The sequence below is a fragment of the Somniosus microcephalus genome, chromosome 13, assembly GCF_052327205.1.
Source record: "Somniosus microcephalus isolate GS21.2 chromosome 13, FLI_Smic_1.0, whole genome shotgun sequence".
NCBI classification, from domain to species: domain Eukaryota; kingdom Metazoa; phylum Chordata; class Chondrichthyes; order Squaliformes; family Somniosidae; genus Somniosus; species Somniosus microcephalus.
Genome location: NC_140999.1, coordinates 50,305,957 through 50,326,547, shown reverse-complemented (window position 1 = coordinate 50,326,547; position 20,591 = coordinate 50,305,957). Strand labels below are relative to the sequence as shown.

At 45.0% G+C, this 20,591-nt stretch overlaps 1 protein-coding gene across 2 annotated transcripts; it reads left to right on the top strand.

The window, feature by feature from the left end:
• Positions 1-777: 777 nt before the first annotated feature.
• Positions 778-18,806, top strand: yju2 (YJU2 splicing factor homolog). Of its 2 annotated transcripts, none has more exons than XM_086004912.1 (8): positions 778-887; positions 3,495-3,595; positions 6,299-6,443; positions 9,087-9,221; positions 10,817-10,998; positions 13,751-13,877; positions 15,683-15,860; positions 18,259-18,806. In XM_086004912.1, exons 1-8 carry the CDS (start codon positions 864-866, stop codon positions 18,348-18,350), a joined length of 984 nt encoding a protein of 327 aa, XP_085861038.1. In that variant the 5' UTR covers positions 778-863; the 3' UTR covers positions 18,351-18,806. The 2 variants fall into 2 exon arrangements, with proteins under 2 accessions (XP_085861038.1, XP_085861037.1); XM_086004911.1 differs by having other exon boundaries at positions 17,890-18,806.
• Positions 18,807-20,591: the final 1,785 nt, after the last annotated feature.

Here is a 20,591-nt window from a genome sequence, read left to right as displayed (position 1 = left end):
CACCGAGGATCAGGGCAACATCATCAAAGGGCATGTTTCTCCCTCACAGGCTTCCTCTTTAAACAGATGAAGTACATGTAAGGAAAAAATTGAAAGAGTTGTAAAAGTAATTTTAATAAAGTGAGTGGCTGGAAATTCACGTCCGGCTGTGGTGGGAAACATGCGGTATCGGATCGGGTACATGTTAAACCCACCTGATGAATATCACAGCTCGAGATGATTTTCTAAGAACTTTAACATTTTCACAAAGTCATACATACAATTTTTAAAGGGCATAGAAAAGTTAACATATAACGAATTCATATATTCTGGCATAATCATTTAAAACATTTGTAAATGTGAAATAAATCAGGCTTTCTACAAAGAACTTTGCTCACTTTCACAGTTAAAAATGTTCCGTTTCCAAAACCCCTACTAAGAAAAGGTCTTCTTCCTACAGCTTCTTCTGGTAGAATGCAGGCTGTAGGCCTGCTTTTACTGATCGCAGCTGTTCCGGATTTACCTGAACTCAAGCACTTGAGAAATCATCGGAACTCTGAGCCGGTGAGGCTACCTTTCCTGCGCATGCGGATCGTAAACAGGTCGGAAAATACGGCCCAATGTTTTCCCCCTTCATGGAGCCCATTGTCCTGAGCCATGAGAGGCCGGAACTGAAAACCAAAGTCCCGTTGACCAGTCGGACACAGTTAGAGCGCCCTCCGCGTGCACCCGAGCTTGCTGGAGGAGGCGGGCTGATTGGCGGAGATTTTAACCAATAGGGAAGCGATAAATGGAAAGACGGATGAGATGGTCCAATGGGTGCGGCGCGGCGGGGCAGGTTGGCGGTTTGGTTGGAGCGGAGCGGAGCTCGGAGCTGCTGAAAGATGTCGGAGCGGAAAGTGTTGAATGTGAGTGCGGGTGCCGAAGGGTTTTTTTTTATTTGCCCACCGCCCGGGGCACCAGCCGCCCCTCGGCGGCTCACTCCAGGACCCGAACTCCTGACCTTGGCTGGCGCTCCAGCGCTGAGCGAGTGCCGTGTTGTTGGAGGCAGTGTGGGGTTGGGCCGGGAGTGGGACGAGCTGGGGTGTTCTTGTAGAGAGCCGGCACGGGCCCGACGGGCCTCCTTCTGTGCTGTAACCATTCTGTGATTCCTTGTCCTCCAGCAGGGAGTTCCTCCTGGTGCCCTAGTCACTGTTACGCCCTGAATCATTGCTGCCTAAAACAGGTCATCCATCTCACTGGCTGCTTGTTTATTTACTGTGGCCTGTTTTTATCTATGTAACAACAGTGACTACAGTTCAAAAGTACTTCATTGGTCAGGTTGGACACTGTAAATGTGAGTTAGGAACCGGAGTAGACCATTCAGCCCCTTGAGCCTGTTCTGCCATTCAGTGAGATCATAGCTGATCTGTGACCTAACTCCATATACTCGCCTTTGCCCCATATCCCTTAATACCTTTTGATTAACAAAAATATATCACTCATTTAAATTTACCAATTGATCTAGCATCAATTATATTATCCTCATTGAGTGCACTTCCAGAACAATTATACACTTAATGGCACAGTTTTAAAGAGTGCAGGGACAGAGGCACCTGGGAGTTAGTGTGCATAGGTCCCTGAAAGTGGCAGGACATATTGAGAGTGTGGTTAGCAAAGCATATGTGATCTTGGACTTCATAAAATAGAGGTATTGAGTACAAAAGTAGAGACGTTATGCTGAACCTTTATAAAGCGCTGGTTAGGCCACAACTGGAGTATTGCGCCCAGTTCTGATCACCACACTTTAGGAAGGATGTGAAGGCCCTTGAGAGGGTGCAGAGGAGATTTACCAGAATGGTTCTGGGGATGGGGATCTTCGCTACAAGGACAGGTTGGAGACGCTGGATTTGTTTTCATTAGAGCAAAGGAGGTTGAGGGGTGATTTGATGGAGGTGTACAAGATTATGACGGGTTTGGATAGGCTAGATGGGGAAAGGCTGTTCCCACTAGTTGATGGTACAAGGACTAGGGGACACCGATTTAAGGTTTTGGGCAAGAGATACAGGGGGGATGTGAGAGAAATCTTTTTTACGCAGAGAGTGGTGATGATCTGGAACTCGCTGCCGACGGAAGTGGTGGAAGCGGAGACACTCAATGTTTTCAAGGGGAGACTGGATAGGCACTTGAGGGAACTAAACTTGCAGGGCTACGGGGATGGAGCGGGGGAATGGGCTTGACTGAATTGCTCTACAGAGAGCCAGCACGGACTCGATGGGCCAAATTGTCTCCTTCTGTGCCGTTATGACTCTGACTCAATTGCCATTTGTGGAAGAGTTCCAAATTTCTACCACCCTTTGTGTGTAGAAGTGTTTGTAATTTCACTCCTGAAAGGCCTGGCTTTAATTTTTAAACTATGCCCCCTAGTCCTAGACTCCCCAACCAGCAGAAACAGTTTCTATCTACCCTATCTGTTCCCCTTAATATCTTAAACTTTGATCAAATCACCCCTTAACCTTCTAAATTCCAGGGAATTCAACCCTAGTTTGTGTAATCTCTCCTCATAATTTAACCCCTGAAGTCAGGTATTGTTCTGGTAAACCTAATCTGTACTCCCTCCAAGGCCAATATAGTTCTTCTAATTGCAGACACTTCCATTCACTCAAGGGGTTTGCATTTATGTGTGTGGTTGTTCTGGAAGTGCAGGCATTGCACTCAATGAGGATAAGTTTAATACAAAGTGGTGAAGGTATCCAATGTTCAGTAGTGCTGGAAAAATCAAGTAAAGTGTTTGCCCAGTGGGACAGGGGGCGTTGTTCTGACTCCACACGCATACACTTCTAATAAAGGTCGCTGAGGCACCATGCTGCAGATCCAGTGAATAACTCAACCTAGACTGGCGATCAAAACTGGGTCCGTTTGGCTCATCCATCAGGGATGTCCTTGAGAAGCCATTTCAATCTAATGATGAGATCTATTTGTGCTCATGGTAACATATAACCTGCAATTCAAGTTGAACTTTACCACGAAAATCAACTTGACCAATTTAGTTATTGTACTTGCCAATAAATAGTCACGGGTCAAGGTTCACATCCAGGGCAAACTAGGTGCAATAGGTTAGACACTGATGTTTCACCCCTGGGATCTGAGTTCAAATCCAGTCCAAACTGATGGTTAAATGTCTGCTGGCTGGAAGAGCCCAATGTGAAAGGAGTTTAGGCAGTTTCTGTCTAGTTCCTAATCTATATTGACCTAATGCACAAAACTGCAATTCATTTGGTGCTAATTGACAGAGTCACTCAGACAGGCCAAAGGATGGGATTGGTAAAAAAAAAATCACACTGCTTCAGTCCTGTTCTGAGGTTGGAACAGAGCGGAGGGAGTCGGTCTGCATCTGACTGCTGTACTTGACCTAGATGCTTGATGCTGTCACTGGGTTCCAACATCTGTCATCTTGATGAGCATACAAAACATTTTAGAGACAATTTAATTCCTTAAACATTCACCATTTATTGAACTGCTTCTCCCTCCCCCAGAAATACTACCCACCGGACTTTGATCCGTCAAAGATCCCGAAACTCAAACTTCCCAAAGATCGACAGTATGTGGTCCGATTAATGGCTCCTTTCAACATGAGGTAGGTACATGCAGCTCATCAGCATTTCACCTACTAACCAGTTTTGTACGCCAAAATAAAATGTTTGCAACTACATTAATGCAATTGCTTTATTACAGACTTTAATAACAGAAGATGAAGTATATGATTAACAATCGGTGCTGATTGCTTGATGCAAGGTCTCCGCTACCTCAAATACTGTGACCCACAATCTGTCCCAGTATCCTGAGATGGCTGCCAGACTCCATTTTTATTCCCACTCTAAGGAGAGATTTTTATCAGGTATCTGATCTCTTCCTCCCCTGACTTTTAATTACTCAGCTCTTCGACCCAGTTCTTTTTGTTACTTATTAATTCAGCTACATATCAGTCACCGTGCTTCAAATTAATTCAGTGCTTCGAGATGTTTCAGAGATATGATAAGGCGATATATAAATGCTTTTATCTTCAGTTATCTCGAAGCTATGGAACTCTTCAACTCCCTTAGTCTTTCCCTCTACAATCAACAGGCTTTTCAAACCCAAGCTCCCCATCACCTAACCATTACCTCTCGACTTGCTGCTTTTCAGCATGCATCAAATGGAGTTTTTGATGAAGCAAAACATGGCTGTAAGAGCCTTCCCACTGTCTTACCTCAGACTTGTCATCTCCAAGTGAATTGAAGCAATCGGTAGCAGTGGTCACGTTTATTCCCAGCCTGCACTGTCCTTCAAAATCAATACAAAAGCCTAAGGACAGAAGCGTGATCCTGTACCATGTCGATTGACAGTGACACTCGCCATCTGCTTTAACCAGGAGATGGTAATTCTGACATTGTGCACCCAACTAGCTTTAGAAAAACAAAACTACTTATTGATGGTGCAACTATCAGTGATAACAATGGAGTTTCCTCTCGCCGCTGGCAACCTTAACACATCACAAGCCTGAGGTGGCTGGCCAATCAATCTGGGCTTGATGAGAGGCTGCTTATAGACGGATGTAAACAAAGACAGACCGATCTCCCCCCTCGCCACCCCCTCCCCTCTTTTCACGCTAGTCCTTTGTAAAGACAACAGCGGATCTCTGCCAGAGAGAAGTAATTTTAAAATTGTCACAATACTAGACAGAGCTACACGTTCCCATATAAATATATAACCTGGAGATTATGATCTGAATCATGGGTGCATCACCATGTTAAACTGAGGCCCTGTCTACCTACACGGGTGAATGTAAAATATCTTCGACACTATTCACAGAAGAGCAGGAGCTCTTCCAGTGTCCTGGGCCAACGTTCTTCCCTCAACCACCACCAAAACAAAAAACAGGTTAACTAGTCATTCATCTCATTTAGTGTTTGCACCTTGCTGATGCTGGATAGCTGCCACATTGGCTTGCATAACTGCAGTCACTGCACTCCAACATAATGAGACATGATATGAATACCACTATTAATGGCTTTCATGTCTATTTTTAATTATATTTTCAAAGTAACTTGTAAATGCACCTGTTTTTCTGCTGCCTCTAGGGGCCTGCCCTTTCTGGAGCAGGGTTCCCACTGCTAAAAAGACTTAACGGTTGCTTTTTCCCAACCAATCAAGGGTCCGTATTATACACTTCGACCTGCCCACGTTATTGAAATGCCCAGGTCAAACCCCGTGTGTGTCCCAAGCGCAGTATGAGATGCTGCAGCCTCTCGCCAGGTTTGCTTGGCAGTAACAGGTGGCGCTGCAATGAGGTACCCCCTCTTTGGTGTCTGAAGCGTTAAGAATATTTCTGCTGATTCTTCCTTTCATTAAATGCAAGAAAATTACTTTTCACAACAAGAGGGAATTTAACTGTTTGTGCTTTTAAAAAGTGTAGACTTGGGGGCAATTTGATCGAGGTTGATGTGGACCAATTATTTCAACTGGATGGGTTAAGGAGGACCAAGAATCAAGCCTACAATTTATGTAAGGCAGAACTAGGTTGGGTGTTAGGCAGTTGTCTTTTTCTCGGAGAATAGTGGACCTGTGGAACAGGCTGCCGGCTCGTGTGGTGAACACTGATTCACTATATAAGATTGGATAGGCTGGGCTTATTTTCTTTGGAACGGAGAAGGCTGAGGGGAGACTTAATTGCGGTTAAGTTATGAGGGGCCTAGATAGAGTGGATAGGAAGGACCTATTTCCCTTAGCAGAGAGGTCAATAACCAGGGGACATAGATTTAACGTAATTGGTAGAAGAATTAGAGCAGAGTTGAGAATCTTTTACACCCAGAGGACAGTGGGGGTCTGGAACTCACTGCTTGAAAGGATGGTAGAGGCAGAAACCCTCATTGCATTTATAAAGTATTTGGATATGCACTTGAAGCGCCGTAACCCACAAGGCTACGGACCAAGAGCTGCAAAGTGGGATTAGACTGGATAGCTCTTTTTCGACCGGCGCAGACACAATGGGCCAAATGGCGGCCTCCTGTGCCGTAAATGTCTATGATTCTATTCCTTCAAGGGAGAGCTGGACCTGTTTGTGGCTGGGGCAGAGATCACCTCGTGCAAAAGTTAGATATCCTGTAACATCGTTTTCTTTCCCAAATTGACCTGAGTTTTTATCTGGTTTTTCGCCGCTCCCAGGAGATTACGTGTCTGCCAGTGGAGAGGGAGTGCCTGTATTGCGATGCATGGTGCATCACACCTGCATGGGACTGACTAGATGGACCATTGGCTCTTTTCCTGTCTGTCATTTTCACATGTTCTTGTGTTGTGCCAGGTGTAAGACATGTGGAGAGTACATATACAAAGGCAAGAAGTTCAATGCACGTAAGGAAACTGTACAGAATGAAGTCTACCTGGGACTGCCCATCTTCCGCTTCTACATCAAGTGTACCAGATGTCTGGCAGAAATCACATTTAAAGCAAGTACCTCTACATCTCTTTACTTCATTTGTGCATAGTTCCCTTGACCCCAGGTTCTATCTACACGGAATTACTTCAACCAGGGCAGTCAGGAATGTAACTTTCTCCAGGACTACAGTGAATGTTACGCCATATTATCAGCCCCTCCCCATGTTCTCCACTCCTCTCCTGATGGCATTGATTCTGGCTGGCGTATGTATCCACGGGTACAGACCATAAGCTGCCTCAGTCAAGTGGCATTCTTCAAGTGAACCTAGGTAGCAAGTGTTGTCAGGATATTTGACTGTTGATGCACATCACAGCCGAGTCTGATCCTGTACTAACCTATGTTAGTCTGTTCACACATGCGCTTGCCAGTAAGAGTCCTTGGGTGATCAGGAGCAGGAACCCCTGGCTGATTTTTCATTCCCTAGCCCGGGGTGCTGAAGCCAGTTGCAGCATCCAAACGGCACCCTGGCTCAGATCGTCCGATTTGACACAGATTCAGCTCAGTGCCTCACTGGATGGTGCGTTTACCCGGAGTGAGTGGACAAGGATGGCTGACTGTGGGAAGTGGAAAATATTACACTAGTGCAGTAGGCACTGCAATTCTGAGATGGGGATTAAGGCACATTGTTGGAGATTAGTGGGAGCTTCACTCTGCATCTAGCCCGTACCTTACCTAAACTGGGAGTGATTGAGGAGGCGATGTAGAGGGAGCCTTACTCTGTGTCTAGCTTGTACTTCAGCTGAACTGGGTGCTTGATGAGGACAACACAGGATCAACAAGAAATGTCGTATCCTCATAGATTTTGTTCCTGAAAGCCAATTCCTTCTGCACAACCAGAAATGATCAGTTATTACAGCCTGGTGATCAATGTTTCCTCTCTTTTTTCGTGCACGGACCCTTTAAATTTGCTTCCAGCTGTCTCTTCCAGCTTGTGAGTGACCTTCGCGGGACCTCCCGATTGGTGCCTCCTTAGGGGGAACATTACTGGTAATCCTCCTGGATTTCAGCTTGGATGGTGTCTAACCTGGCAGTTAATTAGTTGATACTCAAGCTAATTGCAAATAAATGACTTCACATAAAATTCGATGTCAAAGCTGCAGTTGTTTAGTGGTTTCTGATGTACAAGGCAAGGTGTGACTTCTGGGGTGGGGGGGAAGTGCAAGTTATTTATTTCAGCCCAATGTTTAGTGCTGAGTGTTACCATAGCAACACCCAGTGTCAAGGGACAGGGATACGTGCAGCTTTGACTTTGATCAGAGCTCCTTCAAGAGGCTGCAGAGTCTTGTAGGGGACAGAGGGAGAAAACCAGAGAGAGAGAGTGAGCTGCATTGCCCAAACTCAGTGTCACTTTCTACAAGTTATAATATCCCGTGTGAATGCCAAACATTGGGGTGGGGGGGAAACTAAATGAGACCTGTGAGTCACACATGGGTGGTCCATAGGTTGTGGTAGTGCCAGCTGTAGGGCACATTGTCTATGGGCTTGGAGCAAGCCTTGTGCCAACCCCACAGCTCCAGATGTGTCATGCCCAGAGACAAAAGAATGAGGGACCTAAAAATAGCAGAACGCCTCTCCCTCAAATCCCCAGAAATGGAGAGCTTGAAGAAATGCCCCCCCCCCCGCCAATTTCTGCCCTCTCCTGAAGGTGCTGACTCCTACTAGTGTGTAGTTTCACAGACACCAGCAGTCTACTCTTGATAATAATTAAGTCATTTGTTTTGCACTAAGAAACATTTGAATCATCTAATAATTTTAATTAAGCAACGTCAATAATACAGCAGAATGGGAATTTAGTGCTAAAGAAAATTGAATGATCAGATAATTTAAATTAAGCAACTTTTAGCGAAGAGGAGTTGATGGGAGTGTGGTGGTTATATTACTGGACTAGTAATCCAGAGGCCTGGGCTAATCCAGAGAATGCGAATTCAAATCCCACCATGACAGTTTGAAAATTTGAATTCGGGTTAAAAATAAATAAATAAATAAAAGTGGCCATGAAGCTGTCATAAAAACCCAACTGGTTAACTAACGTCCTTTAGGGAAGGAAAGCTGTCATCATTACTTGGTCTGGCCTATCTGTGTCTCCAAGCCCACACCAGCATGAAGTGGCCGAGCAAGCTACTTAAGTGTAACTAGGGATGGGCGACAAATACCAGCCTTAGCCAGCGATGCCCACCACCCGAGAATTATTTTTTTTTAAACTGCTGCGCCCATTCCTCTGGTGTAAGCCTTGATGGTAAATGTCATTATTCGAGCAGGAGTGGCATCATAGCCAAGAAGCATCCTGTCCTCACTTGGCTGGCCCATTCTGTCCTCCTCCACCATTTGCCCAAGTGCACGGAGGCTAATTGTAGGAACGTTAACAGCGCCCTGCCTGAAATCAGCTAAGTCTGCAGAGCCCAGGGTTCGAGCCTGCGATTTCCCTGTCCTGTGTAGCTCAGCAACCGGAGAGCCTATCGTAATACTTACTTTTACCATCTAATTTCTTTTTTTAGCCCACAGTTTATATGCGCACATTACTACTTAAGCCTTCAGGAAAAGTTTTGTTTTTTAAAGCTCTTTGCAGGTTTCTCTTCCCTGTTTGGACCCGGGATATGAATTTCGCTTGAAACGTGCCCATTTATTCATTGCTGCTGTGCATCTAATCTTGTAGACTGACCCCGAGAACACAGACTATGTGATGGAGCACGGAGCGACACGGAACTTTCAAGCGGAGAAGCTGCTGGAGGAGCAGGAGAAACAAATTCAGAAAGAGCGGGAGGATGAAGAGCTGAACAACCCGATGAAGGTATTAGACTATTTACAGCACAGAAACAGGCTCAACAAGTCCATGCCAGTGTTTATGCTCCACACGAGCCTCCTCCCACCCTTCTTTATCTAACCCTCATCACCATATCCTTCTATTCCTTTTTCCCTGATGTGCTTATCTAGGTAGGTTAACACGGGTCAGTGTGCAGTGTCTGGGCGTGGTTTTAGAGCCTAATTAAAATGTTGCTGTTAATGAAGTTTCTTTTGGATGAAGATTTGAAAAGGAAAGTGCGTTGTAAGTACTCAGTGCCATATTTTTCAGGCAGATTTTGAAACAATCCAGTCACCATATGAAGGTTTTATTATTCAGAAACCTGGGTGAAGGACAAAAGGAGTTGAAGGGATATGAGAACAGGAGGGAGGAAGGAGTCAATGTGATTAGAACTATTTGCTTGCATGAAGGATAACAGCAACTCGGCCAAAGGGCCTGTTTCTGTTCGAAACACAGCATTGAGATGGCCTATATCAGATGTGTTTAGGAACAGGACTAGGCCATTCAGTCCCTCGAGCCTGTTCAGACATTCAATTAAATCGTGGCTGAATTATATCATCATAACTCCATCTACCCGCCTTGGTCCGTAACCCTCCATACAGCTGCCTAACAAAAATCTATCTCTCAATTTTGAAATTTTTAATTGACCGAGTCTCAACAGCTTTTTAGGGGAGAGAGTTCCAGATTTCCATTACCCCTTGTGAGAAGAGGTGCTTCCTGACATCCCCCTGAATGGCCTAACTCAAATTTTAAGGTTATGCCCTCTTGTTCTGGAATCTCCCACCAGAGTAAATAGTTTCTCTCTACACTATCAAATCCTCCAATCATCTTAAACACCTCAATTAGATCGCCCCTTAATCTTCTATACTCTAGGGAATACACGCCTAGTTATGCAATCTGTCCTTCTAACATAGCCTTTTTAGTCCCAGTATCATTCTGGTGAATCTGTGCTGCACCCCCTCCAAGGTCAATATATCCTTCCTGAGATGCGATGACCAGAACTGAATGCAGTGCTCTAAATGGGGTCTAACCAGAGATTTATACAACTGTAACATAACTTCCACCCCTTTGTATTCCAGCTCCATTAACTAGGTTGTCACTTTTGTACAATAACATCACCTAGACTTCTTGCATATTTGAGGTCCTCCCATTTTTTCCATTGATTAATTTATAAACAATGTATAATTCTGTCAAAAAACACAGGCATTCTCCCCACCTGTCCCCTTTCTGGGGATCCACAGGTATCTTCCAGTAGCTCATCCAAGGACCATTCTTCATGTGTGAGCCTAGACAGTGAGCGCTGGAAGATGGTTCACCATCAAGGGAGCAGTGCTGGCGAGCCAATCCTGATTTATTCGAGATTATGTGCGCACTCTCCAGCAGAGGTCACTGGGTAGTGTTCAGGAGCCCGATTGACTTTTTCCCCTTATTAAGTGGTGAGTTTAATTGTAGCAGCTCAGTCCCTACACCATGAGAGATCAGGGAGAGCAGCTGGCTCCTTCCTGGTCTGTGCGACTCGGTAGCTGCAGGATTTCGGCGATCCCAGCACTCATGGTCTTCCCGTGTGTTTGTCTTTTTTTAAGATTCTGGAGAACAGGACAAAAGACTCCAAGATGGAAATGGAGGTCTTGGAAAACCTGCAGGAGCTGAAGGAGCTGAACCAGCGGCAGGCCAACGTGGACTTCGAGGGCATGTTACAGGAGTATCAGAAATATGAGGAGGACTTGAAACGACAGCAGGAGGAGGATGATGAGCGAGAGATGAAGTAGGTTAAACTCTCAAAATGGAGAATTGTTCCATTCCCGCTACTGATACCTGCAAGCGTTGAGACACAAATAATATAATGGCTTCTGAGGAAAACTTTCTGCTGAGTTAGCTGATCACAGCTATGGTTGGGGGGGGGCGTGGGTAGGAGCATTCCAGTTAGGGTCAGTGCCCTAAGGCAGAACTTGAGATTTGGGGGAAATAAATCAAGGTTCCCTTTCCACCAACGTGTGGACAAGATCTGGGCTCGCCTTCACAGTGGACTAGCCTGCCAACACTTGCCGTCCAGATGCACACGAGGAACGGCTATTACCGCAAGGTACTGGAAGAGAGGTGACGCCTATAGAATGGTGCCCCAGCGAGAGAGGGAGGAGAGAAAAGGCCCGCAGCCATTATTTTCCTCCCGCCTCCAAAGAAATCTCTTTTTGTCTGCTTTTTCCTCCCATTACTTTACAATACAACATGTAACCCCCCGAAATATCTGCGCTCCTCTAATTCTGCCCTCTCTCACATCCCTGATTATAATCGCTCAACCTTTGGTGATCGTGCCTTCTGTTGCCTAGGCCCCAAGCTCTGGAATTCCCTGCCTAAACCTGTCCGCCTCGCTACCTCTCTTTCCTCCTTTAAGATGCTCCTTAAAACCTACCTCTTTGACCAAGCTTTTGGTCACCTGCCCTAATTTATCCTTATGTGGATTGGCGTCAAATTTTTTGTCTTAAAATACTCCTGTGCAGCGCCTTGAGACAATTTACTACGTTAAAAGTGCTATAGAAACATAGAAAAATAGGAGCAGGAGTAGGCCATTCGGCCCTTTGAACCTGCTCCGCCATTCAATATGATCATGGCTGATCCTCTATCTCAATACCATATTCCCGCTCTCTCCCCATACCGCTTGATGCCTTTTGTGTCTAGGAATCTATCTTATCTCCTTCTTAAATATATTCAATGACTTGGCCTCCACAGCCTTCTGTGGTAGAGAATTTCACAGGTTCACCACCCTCTGAGTGAAGAAATTTCTCCTCATCTCTGTCCTAAATGTCCTACCGTGTATCCTGAGATTGTGACCCCTCATTCTAGACCCCCCCCAGCCAGGGGAAACATCCTCCCTGCATCCAGTCCGTCTAGCCCTGTCAGAATTTTATACGTTTCAATGAGATCCCCTCTCATTTTTCTAAACTCCAGTGAATACAGGCCTAGTCGACCCAATCTCTCCTCATACGACAGTCCTGCCATCTCAGGAATCAGTCTGGTGAACCTTCGCTGCACTCCCTCTATGGCAAGTATATCCTTTCTTAGGTAAGGAGACCAAACCTGCACACAGTACTCCAGAGGTGGCCTCACCAAGGCCCTGTATAACACTAAGTAAGACATCCTTGCTCCTGTACTCAAATCCTCTTGCAATGGAGGCCAACATACCATTTGTCTTCCTAACTGCTTGCTGCACCTGCATGTTTGCTTTCAGTGATTGGTGTACAAGGACACCAAGGTCCCTCTGTACATCAACATTTCCCAATCTATCACCATTTAAATAATACTCTGCCTTTCTGTTTTTCTTACCAAAGTGGATAACTTCACATTTATCCACGTTATACTGCATCTGCCATGTATTTGCCCACTCACTCAACTTGTCTAAACCGCCTTGAAGCCTCTTTGCATCCTCCTCACAACTCACAATCCCACCTAGTTTTGTGTCGTCAGCAAACTTGGAAATATTACATTTGGTTCCCTCATCCAAATCATTGATATATATTGTGAATAGCTGGGGCCCAAGCACTGATCCCTGCGGTACCCCACTAGTCACCGCCTGCCACCCTGAAAAAGACTCATTTATTCCTACACTCTGTTTCCTGTCTGTTAACCAATTTTCAATCCATGCCAGTATATTACCCCCAATCCCATGTGCTTTAATTTTGCACACTAACCTCTTATGTGGGACTTTAATCAAAGGCCTACTGAAAATCCAAATACACCACACCCACTGGTTCTCCCTTATCTATTCTACCAGTTACATCCTCAAAAAAAACTCCAGTAGGTTTGTCAAACACGATTTCCCTTTCATATATCCATGTTGACTTTGTCTAATCCCGTTGATATTTTCTAAGTGCCCTGTTATCACATCCTTTATTATAGACTCTAGCATTTTCCCTACTACTGATGTTAGGCTATCCGGTCTGTATATATAAATACAAGTTGTTGTTGTAGAGGTGGCTTGCTTTACCTGGAGACCTATATTAGTAACGGTGCATTCACACAACTCATTTACTGGTTTGTGTGTGTCTCATGTTCTTGTTCCTCTATTCCAATGTCTGATGCAGATTACTGACTTGTGTTCCAGTAAAATGAAGTGCTGCAGGCACGCTGAGTGTACAGTGAGGCACAGGTCCCTGCTTTCATACAATGCAACTGGAAACCATTCACCAGCGCACTTTGCATTTGAGCAAAGCTGAAAATTAGGAAGCAATGGGACAGTATTCGAACAAGATTTCTCTCCTTGAAGCCCTAGCAATGGATTGTACAACATGCTTTGCTATTAGTATGGTTTCCTGAAGTCTGGAAGCCCTGGATCCAGTCAAAATGTTGTTTCCTCACCCCTCCGTCCTTTCCTTCCCTCTTGACCCTGTCTTCTCTTTCTCTCCTATGCTCCTCACACTTCCTCAACCAAGCTTGCGTATCAGTAAGTTGCCCTGTGCCGAGTTTACTTGCCAGGAATAGATTCCCTGTGTAGATTTTCTCACCTGTTTATATCCTGACAGGTCCATGCTGGACAGTGCCCATGTGAAGAGAATTCTAGAAGACTCGGACTCGGATGAGGAGCCCCTTAACCCACCTTGCAAACCAAAACCACAAATCCCTCACAAGCCCACGGATATACTCAATGAGGTAGGAGTCTGATTCCTTTCCAAGTGCTTGAAAACTAAGAAATGGACTTCTTGCTTTGTCACAAGGTAGACACATTTCAGGAAGGCCATTCCGCCCATCTTGGCTCAGATTATGCAGGAAAAACCTCCAGTCTTTGCCCCTTTCCCCACTCTATCCTACCCAGAAGTCCTTTCCATTTGTTGATCACTGTGCGCGAGGAACTTCCTGCCATCAGTCCTAAATTTCCCTTTCCCCAGTTAGACCCTGTGTCCTATTGTCACGGCTTAGTATGAAGTGGATTTACCTTTTCATACCATTTACTATTTTGGATCTTCTCTCTGTTGCTGCCTTTAAGGATGAACATTCCCATTTCTCCAGTCTTTCCACATATGACTCGATCCTCTGACCTCCGCGATTAGCCTCGTGGCCCAGTACTGCTTCCAGAGATTTATCCTGATGAATGATACAGGCATCAAGTAACAAATGACCAATCCAATGTGCTCTGATTTACCCAGCACCAAGTGACGGTCGCGGCTCTGAGCACAGGATGATTAGAAAATGCTGACTTTCCGGTGTGGACCTGAGCCAGACCGCACAGAAAGCTCCCAGATTCCATCTCCCGTTTGCACGAAGATAGCTGATCCCAGCCACGGCACGAGTAGAGCGGCTCTGATTGGCCTCAGCTCTCCTTGGTCAAGGAAAGAAAACAATCCACCATGGTTCCTATTACTGATTGATTGTCATCTAGAAATCCCAACTGGAAGTGTGCACACACAGGAAAGGGCAGGATCAGAGTTGGCACACCCGGGTAAGGGCAGGGTTAGAGTTAGCACACGGGTAAGGGCAGGGTTAGAGTTAGCACACGGGTAAGGGCAGGGTTAGAGTTAGCACACGGGTAAGGGCAGGGTTAGAGTTAGCACATGGGTAAGGGCAGGGTTAGAGTTAGCACACGGGTAAGGGCAGGGTTAGAGTTAGCACACGGGTAAGGGCAGGGGTAGAGTTAGCACACACGGGTAAGGGCAGGGTTAGAGTTAGCACACGGGTAAGGGCAGGGGTAGAGTTAGCACACACGGGTAAGGGCAGGGGTAGAGTTAGCACACGGGTAAGGGCAGGGTTAGAGTTAGCACACGGGTAAGGGCAGGGGTAGAGTTAGCACACGGGTAAGGGCAGGGGTAGAGTTAGCACACGGGTAAGGGCAGGGGTAGAGTTAGCACACGGGTAAGGGCGGGTAGAGTTAGCACACGGGTAAGGGCAGGGTCAGAGTTAGCACATGGGTAAGGGCAGGGTTAGAGTTAGCACACGGGTAAGGGCAGGGGTAGAGTTAGCACACATGGGTAAGGGCAGGGGTAGAGTTAGCACACACGGGTAAGGGCAGGGGTAGAGTTAGCACACACGGGTAAGGGCAGGGGTAGAGTTAACACACGGGTAAGGGCAGAGGTAGAATAGCCTGCCGACACTCCATCAACATGAAGAATGGTGACGAGCAAGATACCAGGAGGCCCTCTGTGCCTGTGTGACCATGAATTATGGTATGTGTGTATGAACAAGCACCTTTTGAAGAGAGAAAGGAAGGAATTGGGGAAGGGTGAGAGGATTTGATTGAATTGTCCAACTTGTAAATCCCTGATTAATCCAGCAAGGGAGGAACAGAGTAGAGGGATTACTCATGTTATCCTCACTGCACTTGATGTGCTGAAGGCTGCACTAACAACCCTATATTTTTTTTTACTTTGAGAAGTTGCAGCCCCTGTGCAAGTTAATCGGGTATTTATCATTGTCCTTTTATTTCTTGTTGCGGTTTTAATTTCTGTGTCTCTTTGCGACAGAATCCTGATCATCAGAGTAAGAAACTGAAGCCGGAGAGTTGGGAGATGAGTGTGGGAAAGCTCAGTGGAAAGTCTCATCTCTCTGGGTTGGTGGTGAAGCGAACGCAGACCAAGAAAGCAGATTCAGCGGACCTGGGGAAAGGAGTCGGTATCCATAAGGCCTGCCCGACAAACAGTGGTGAGCATTGGGTCCAAAATGTAGGGAATTGATTGTGTTTCTTTTTTCATTTTAGACTGAATAGAGTATGTTTTGTTACAAAAATCCTGTGGTTAATTTACTTCTCCAGGCACTGTGGGCTCACCAGTGAGTATTCCCATCAATAGCCCCTCTCTTGATTTTGATGTTGAAAAGTTGTCTGATCTTCTATGACACACAACCCTGTCACTCTTCACATCTTCGACATTTGATAAGCTGACAACCTCAGTTGGTAGCATTCTCGCTCAAAGTCCGAAGGTTTTAAATTCAAGTCCTACTCCAGAGACTTGAGCACACAACCCAGGCTGACACTCCAGTATTACACTGTCTGAGGTGCCGTCTTTCAGATGAGACGTTAAACCGAGGCCCAATCTGCCCCCTCAGGTTGACATAAAAGATTCCTGACCCTATTCAAAGAAAAGCACAGGAGTTCTCTCCAGTGTCCTGGCCAATATTTATCCCTCAACCAACATCACTAAAACATATTATTTGGTCATTATCATATTGCTGCTTGTGCAAATTGGCTACTGCGTTTCCTACAAATAAAAATGCTTAATGGGCTGTAAAGTGTTTTTGGGACGTCCTGAGGTCGTGAAAGGCGCTATATAAATGCAAGTCCTTTTAATCAGCTGTCAATTTTTGTAAAGCTGCTCCCACCTCGGAAATAAATGCTCTTGAAAAATGAAGGCTGAGCGGTGACCTAATGGAGGTCTTTAAAATTATGGAAGGTTTTGATAGAGTGGATACAGAGAGAATGTTTCCACTGTGGGGAAGAGCATAACTAGAGGCCATCAATATAAAATAGTCACCAAGAAATCAAATAGGGAATTCAGAAGTAACTTCTTTACCCAAAGAATGGTGAGAATGTGGAACTCACTACCACAGGGAGTGGTTGAAGCGAATAGTATAGATGCATTTAAGGGGAGGCTGGACAAGCATATGAGGGAGAAGGGAACAGAGGGTTACGCTGAGAGAGTTAGATGAGGAAAGACGCAAGGAGGCTTGAGTGGAGCATAAACGCTGGCATGGACTGATTGGGCTGAATGGCCTGTTTCTGTGCCGTATATCCTATGTAATCTTATGAAATACAGACATGGAAAAGGTTCACTTTACTCCCACTGTTGAGCCTCGGTCTCTGCTATGTTGTGTAATCTCGGCTGGAGTGGCAGCAACTACCTTGTCCTTGGTGCCGATGGGTCCGGGGGGGTGGTGGGGAAGTGGGGTTGTTAAATGGTCAGCCAAGATTCCTCCTCCTGATCACTACACTGACCCACTGCTGTAAAGGGAACCTGTGTGCATATGGGGATGAGGAGAGAATTGGGCTGTGATGTGATGCCCTCATGGTAAACTAGCCCAATGACGTAAGAGGGCGAGGTACAAGAGGGTACCAGGCATCCATGGAACTGCACCCAAGCATGATTCGGGTACGGAGGAGAAACTTTTGTCCCTTGAAAGGAGAAAGAACGTGCAGTTATATAATGCTTACCACATCCTTGGGACATAGAGTGCTTTACATTTAACAAATTTTGAAGTCAGTGTTATTAGTTAAAGCTGACAGCAATGTGTACAAAACAAGATCCCACTAATGAGTGACCAGTTAATTTTTTTTTAAAGTGGTGTTGATTGAGGTAGGGATTTAGGGTCCTAGTATGGGATCTTTAATGCCCACCTAAATAGGCAAGCGGGGTTTCATTTTAACATCTCATCCGAAAGGCAGCACCTCCAACAGTACAGCACTCCCTCCATATTGTGCCAGCCAAGGTTAAGTGCTGGAGTGGGACTTTTCTGAATGACTGACTGGTGAGAGTGCCGCTACTTAACCCAGCTGTGATTCTAGTGGAACTGCTGATCTGGGGAGGGGTTCAAAAACGTTCACACGTTATCACACTTATTAGTGTCCTCAAATGAGACTGCGGAACAATTTGTGCACCAGCTGAGTTGCTCTGACTCATCATTTAACAAACCTCTGTCTTTTAAATAGTTGGACTAAATTTTTATTTTCGTGTTCTAGATGGCAGTGATCGGAATTCTGTGGTGTTGCCTGCCTCAGTAGTGTTTGCAGCTCTGAGCCCGCAAGTATCAGCAGCCTGTAATTCCTCCTTGAGCCTTCTGGGGGCGTACTCTGACAGTGAAGGAAGCAGCAGTGATTAAGCATTGCGATGGTTTGAGCCGACAGTGGAGTTGTTTCAAGAGATGGACAATTCTAACTAATGTCTTGATGGTGTTTTTCTTCTACTCCTGTAAATAGCTGCAGGTGTTTGATTTCAAAATTGTAGTTACATCCAGATCTTGTTCATAGTTAAGGTTGAAATTTCTTCTTTAACCAAAAAAAAATGGGAGAATGCTTTGCTTTTCTCTGTTATATTTAATCAAATCACAGGTTTTCACAATCTCGCAACATGGATACAGATGAGGGCGGCCGTTTGCCCCACGTTACAGAAATTCCAGCACCGACGGAGGCCGTTCATCTGATCACACCTTTGCCAGTGCACATCTTCAACTGGAGTTATCTGCTCAGATATCAGTCCCTGTCTATCTCGGCTCATCCATCCCGAAAGACCCTGCTGTCCCCCTGCCACTGTAAATGACTCCTGGGATTTTGTTTCTGTGACCTAATGCAGAAGGTCACTATATGTGACTATAATTACCCTGGTTGGTATGTGATGAACTTTCTGACATCAGTCCTAACTTACAACCTGTGGACCTCCCCCCCCCCCCCCCCCCCCCCGCATTGTTAATGGGTAATCCACAATAGCAGAATTCAGGCTGCAGGCGTTCTCCCACATTTCAAAAGAAGTGGAATTTCAACCCTGCTGTGCGTTTCCCCCCCTCGCTACATATTTTGTTGAGATGTTGTATTGATTTTAACTTATGTATATTAAGTGCTGTATTTTACTACAAATCTATAATAAAAGATTTTTTGTTTTTTTTGTGGCCAAGTGCAAAAGTTATTGAAATTCTTATTTTGTATTTATAGGTATAATTATTCATGTGATTATATGACCTGTAAAATATATAATTAACGTGTAAATAGAATATGTTACATACATAATTGGAATATCTATTATATATTAAATCCAATGCATGGGGCATGCACTTCATTTAAAATTTATAAGTAGCTGTTACTCCTGTAGGTGGTGTAATCGTCCTTTTCAGTGTTAAAGGTGTCACATTGTGAGACACAATATTTTGTGGTGTTTTATAGTAAGGGTATATCGCCCTGTGGCTGCACAATCTTGTCACCAGGTTCCCATTGATTTTTTTTCATCTGCCATTTTTATCTCAGCGACTGATCTAGCTTTTGTGTCTTTTTACTTGAAAGCCTTTCCCAAAAGCCTGAGTTTGGACTTGTTACTTTTACCCAGAGCTGTGACTCTTGTGAGCTAAATTCGGATTGTGCCATTGAGCGTGTGTCGTGTGCCTAATTTCTCACGATACACCAGTGACGTTAAGTCGGATATACTGATCAGACTATTAGAGATTAGTGCAGGGGGGAGAGAATAGAATACCTTCAGTTATTTCAATTTTTTTAAAAGATGAAGTTTGAAGTCAACGAATTGCCTCACCTGGGTTGATGGTGAGAAAGAAAAATCAATCCTAATTGTTTACACCCGTGTGACAGATTCTAGTTTCTAACAAAACAGAAAGACTTGCATTTATATAGCGCCTTTCACGACCATCGGACACCTCGAGGCACTTTACAGCCAATGAAGTACTTTTGGAGTGTAGTCACTGTTGTAATGTGGGAAACGCAGCAGCCAATTTGCGTACAGCAAGCTCCCACGAACAGCAATGTGATAATAACCAGATCATCTGTTTTTTAGTGATGTTGATTGAGGGATAAATATTGGCCAGGGCAGTTATAAGACAGAGGGAGAGAAAGGCGAACGGGCAATTCTGGTCCCCTCATTCTGATTAATGTTTTAAAAATTGAATTTTGAAAGCAATCATGGCCCCTTTAAGGGAAACCTAAAAATGGAAGGTAAGAGAGAAGCTGGTTAATGGTGAGGGGGGGCCTCTGGCCTCTTGGCACCCGTTCTGGGGGCTTGATAAAAGGCCTTGGATAAGGTGAGATATGGTGGCGGGGAGAATATATGGAATTAGTGAGTTCACGGAAGGGGTAGTGATGGGGGTAAGAGGATGATAGAGCTGTGGGAAGATGGGGGAAGCATGAGTGATTTGGGGAGGGGGTGAGACAGCAGTTGCTGAGGGCCACATTTTCTGATCAGTCGCCACTCAATGCGGCCTGCAGCTGTTGGTGGCTCCTTTCCCTGCTGCACCCTGCCATACCACCCACCTGAAAGGAATAGTAGACCAGAGAAGCGAAATGAGTAACGCAGAGAAGAGAGAGGGACAAGAATGACTGCAAAACACAAAGACATCAGTACAAGAGTGACTATATTCTCAATGCATGCAATGTCATTGATAGACATATGCATAACTGATGAGTAATTAATGTGTAATTATGCATGTAATTGGACTATACATAATTGATGTATGCAATTAGAATATTCATAATTAGAATATATGTAACTAATATGATTAATTATACTTCACACAAAGTTTATAAATGGTATTGTGCACCTGGGCTGTGACTAAAGTCTAGGGCTATGAGGGATATTTACTTTGGGGAAAAGCAGTTCAGAGGTAATCTTAATGTCATATAAAAGATCTTCAAGGGAGCAGGTAAACTGCATTCCAGAAGAGGTTCAA

Bases quoted from the DNA above. Each gene is read 5' to 3' on its own strand.
- yju2 (XM_086004911.1), top strand. From the start codon at position 864: ATGTCGGAGCGGAAAGTGTTGAAT. The intron at 9,222-10,816 runs GTATTAGACTAT...TCTTTTTTTAAG, and splicing joins AGCTGAACAACCCGATGAAG to ATTCTGGAGAACAGGACAAA. The intron at 15,861-17,889 runs GTGAGCATTGGG...TTCGTGTTCTAG, and splicing joins GGCCTGCCCGACAAACAGTG to ATGGCAGTGATCGGAATTCT.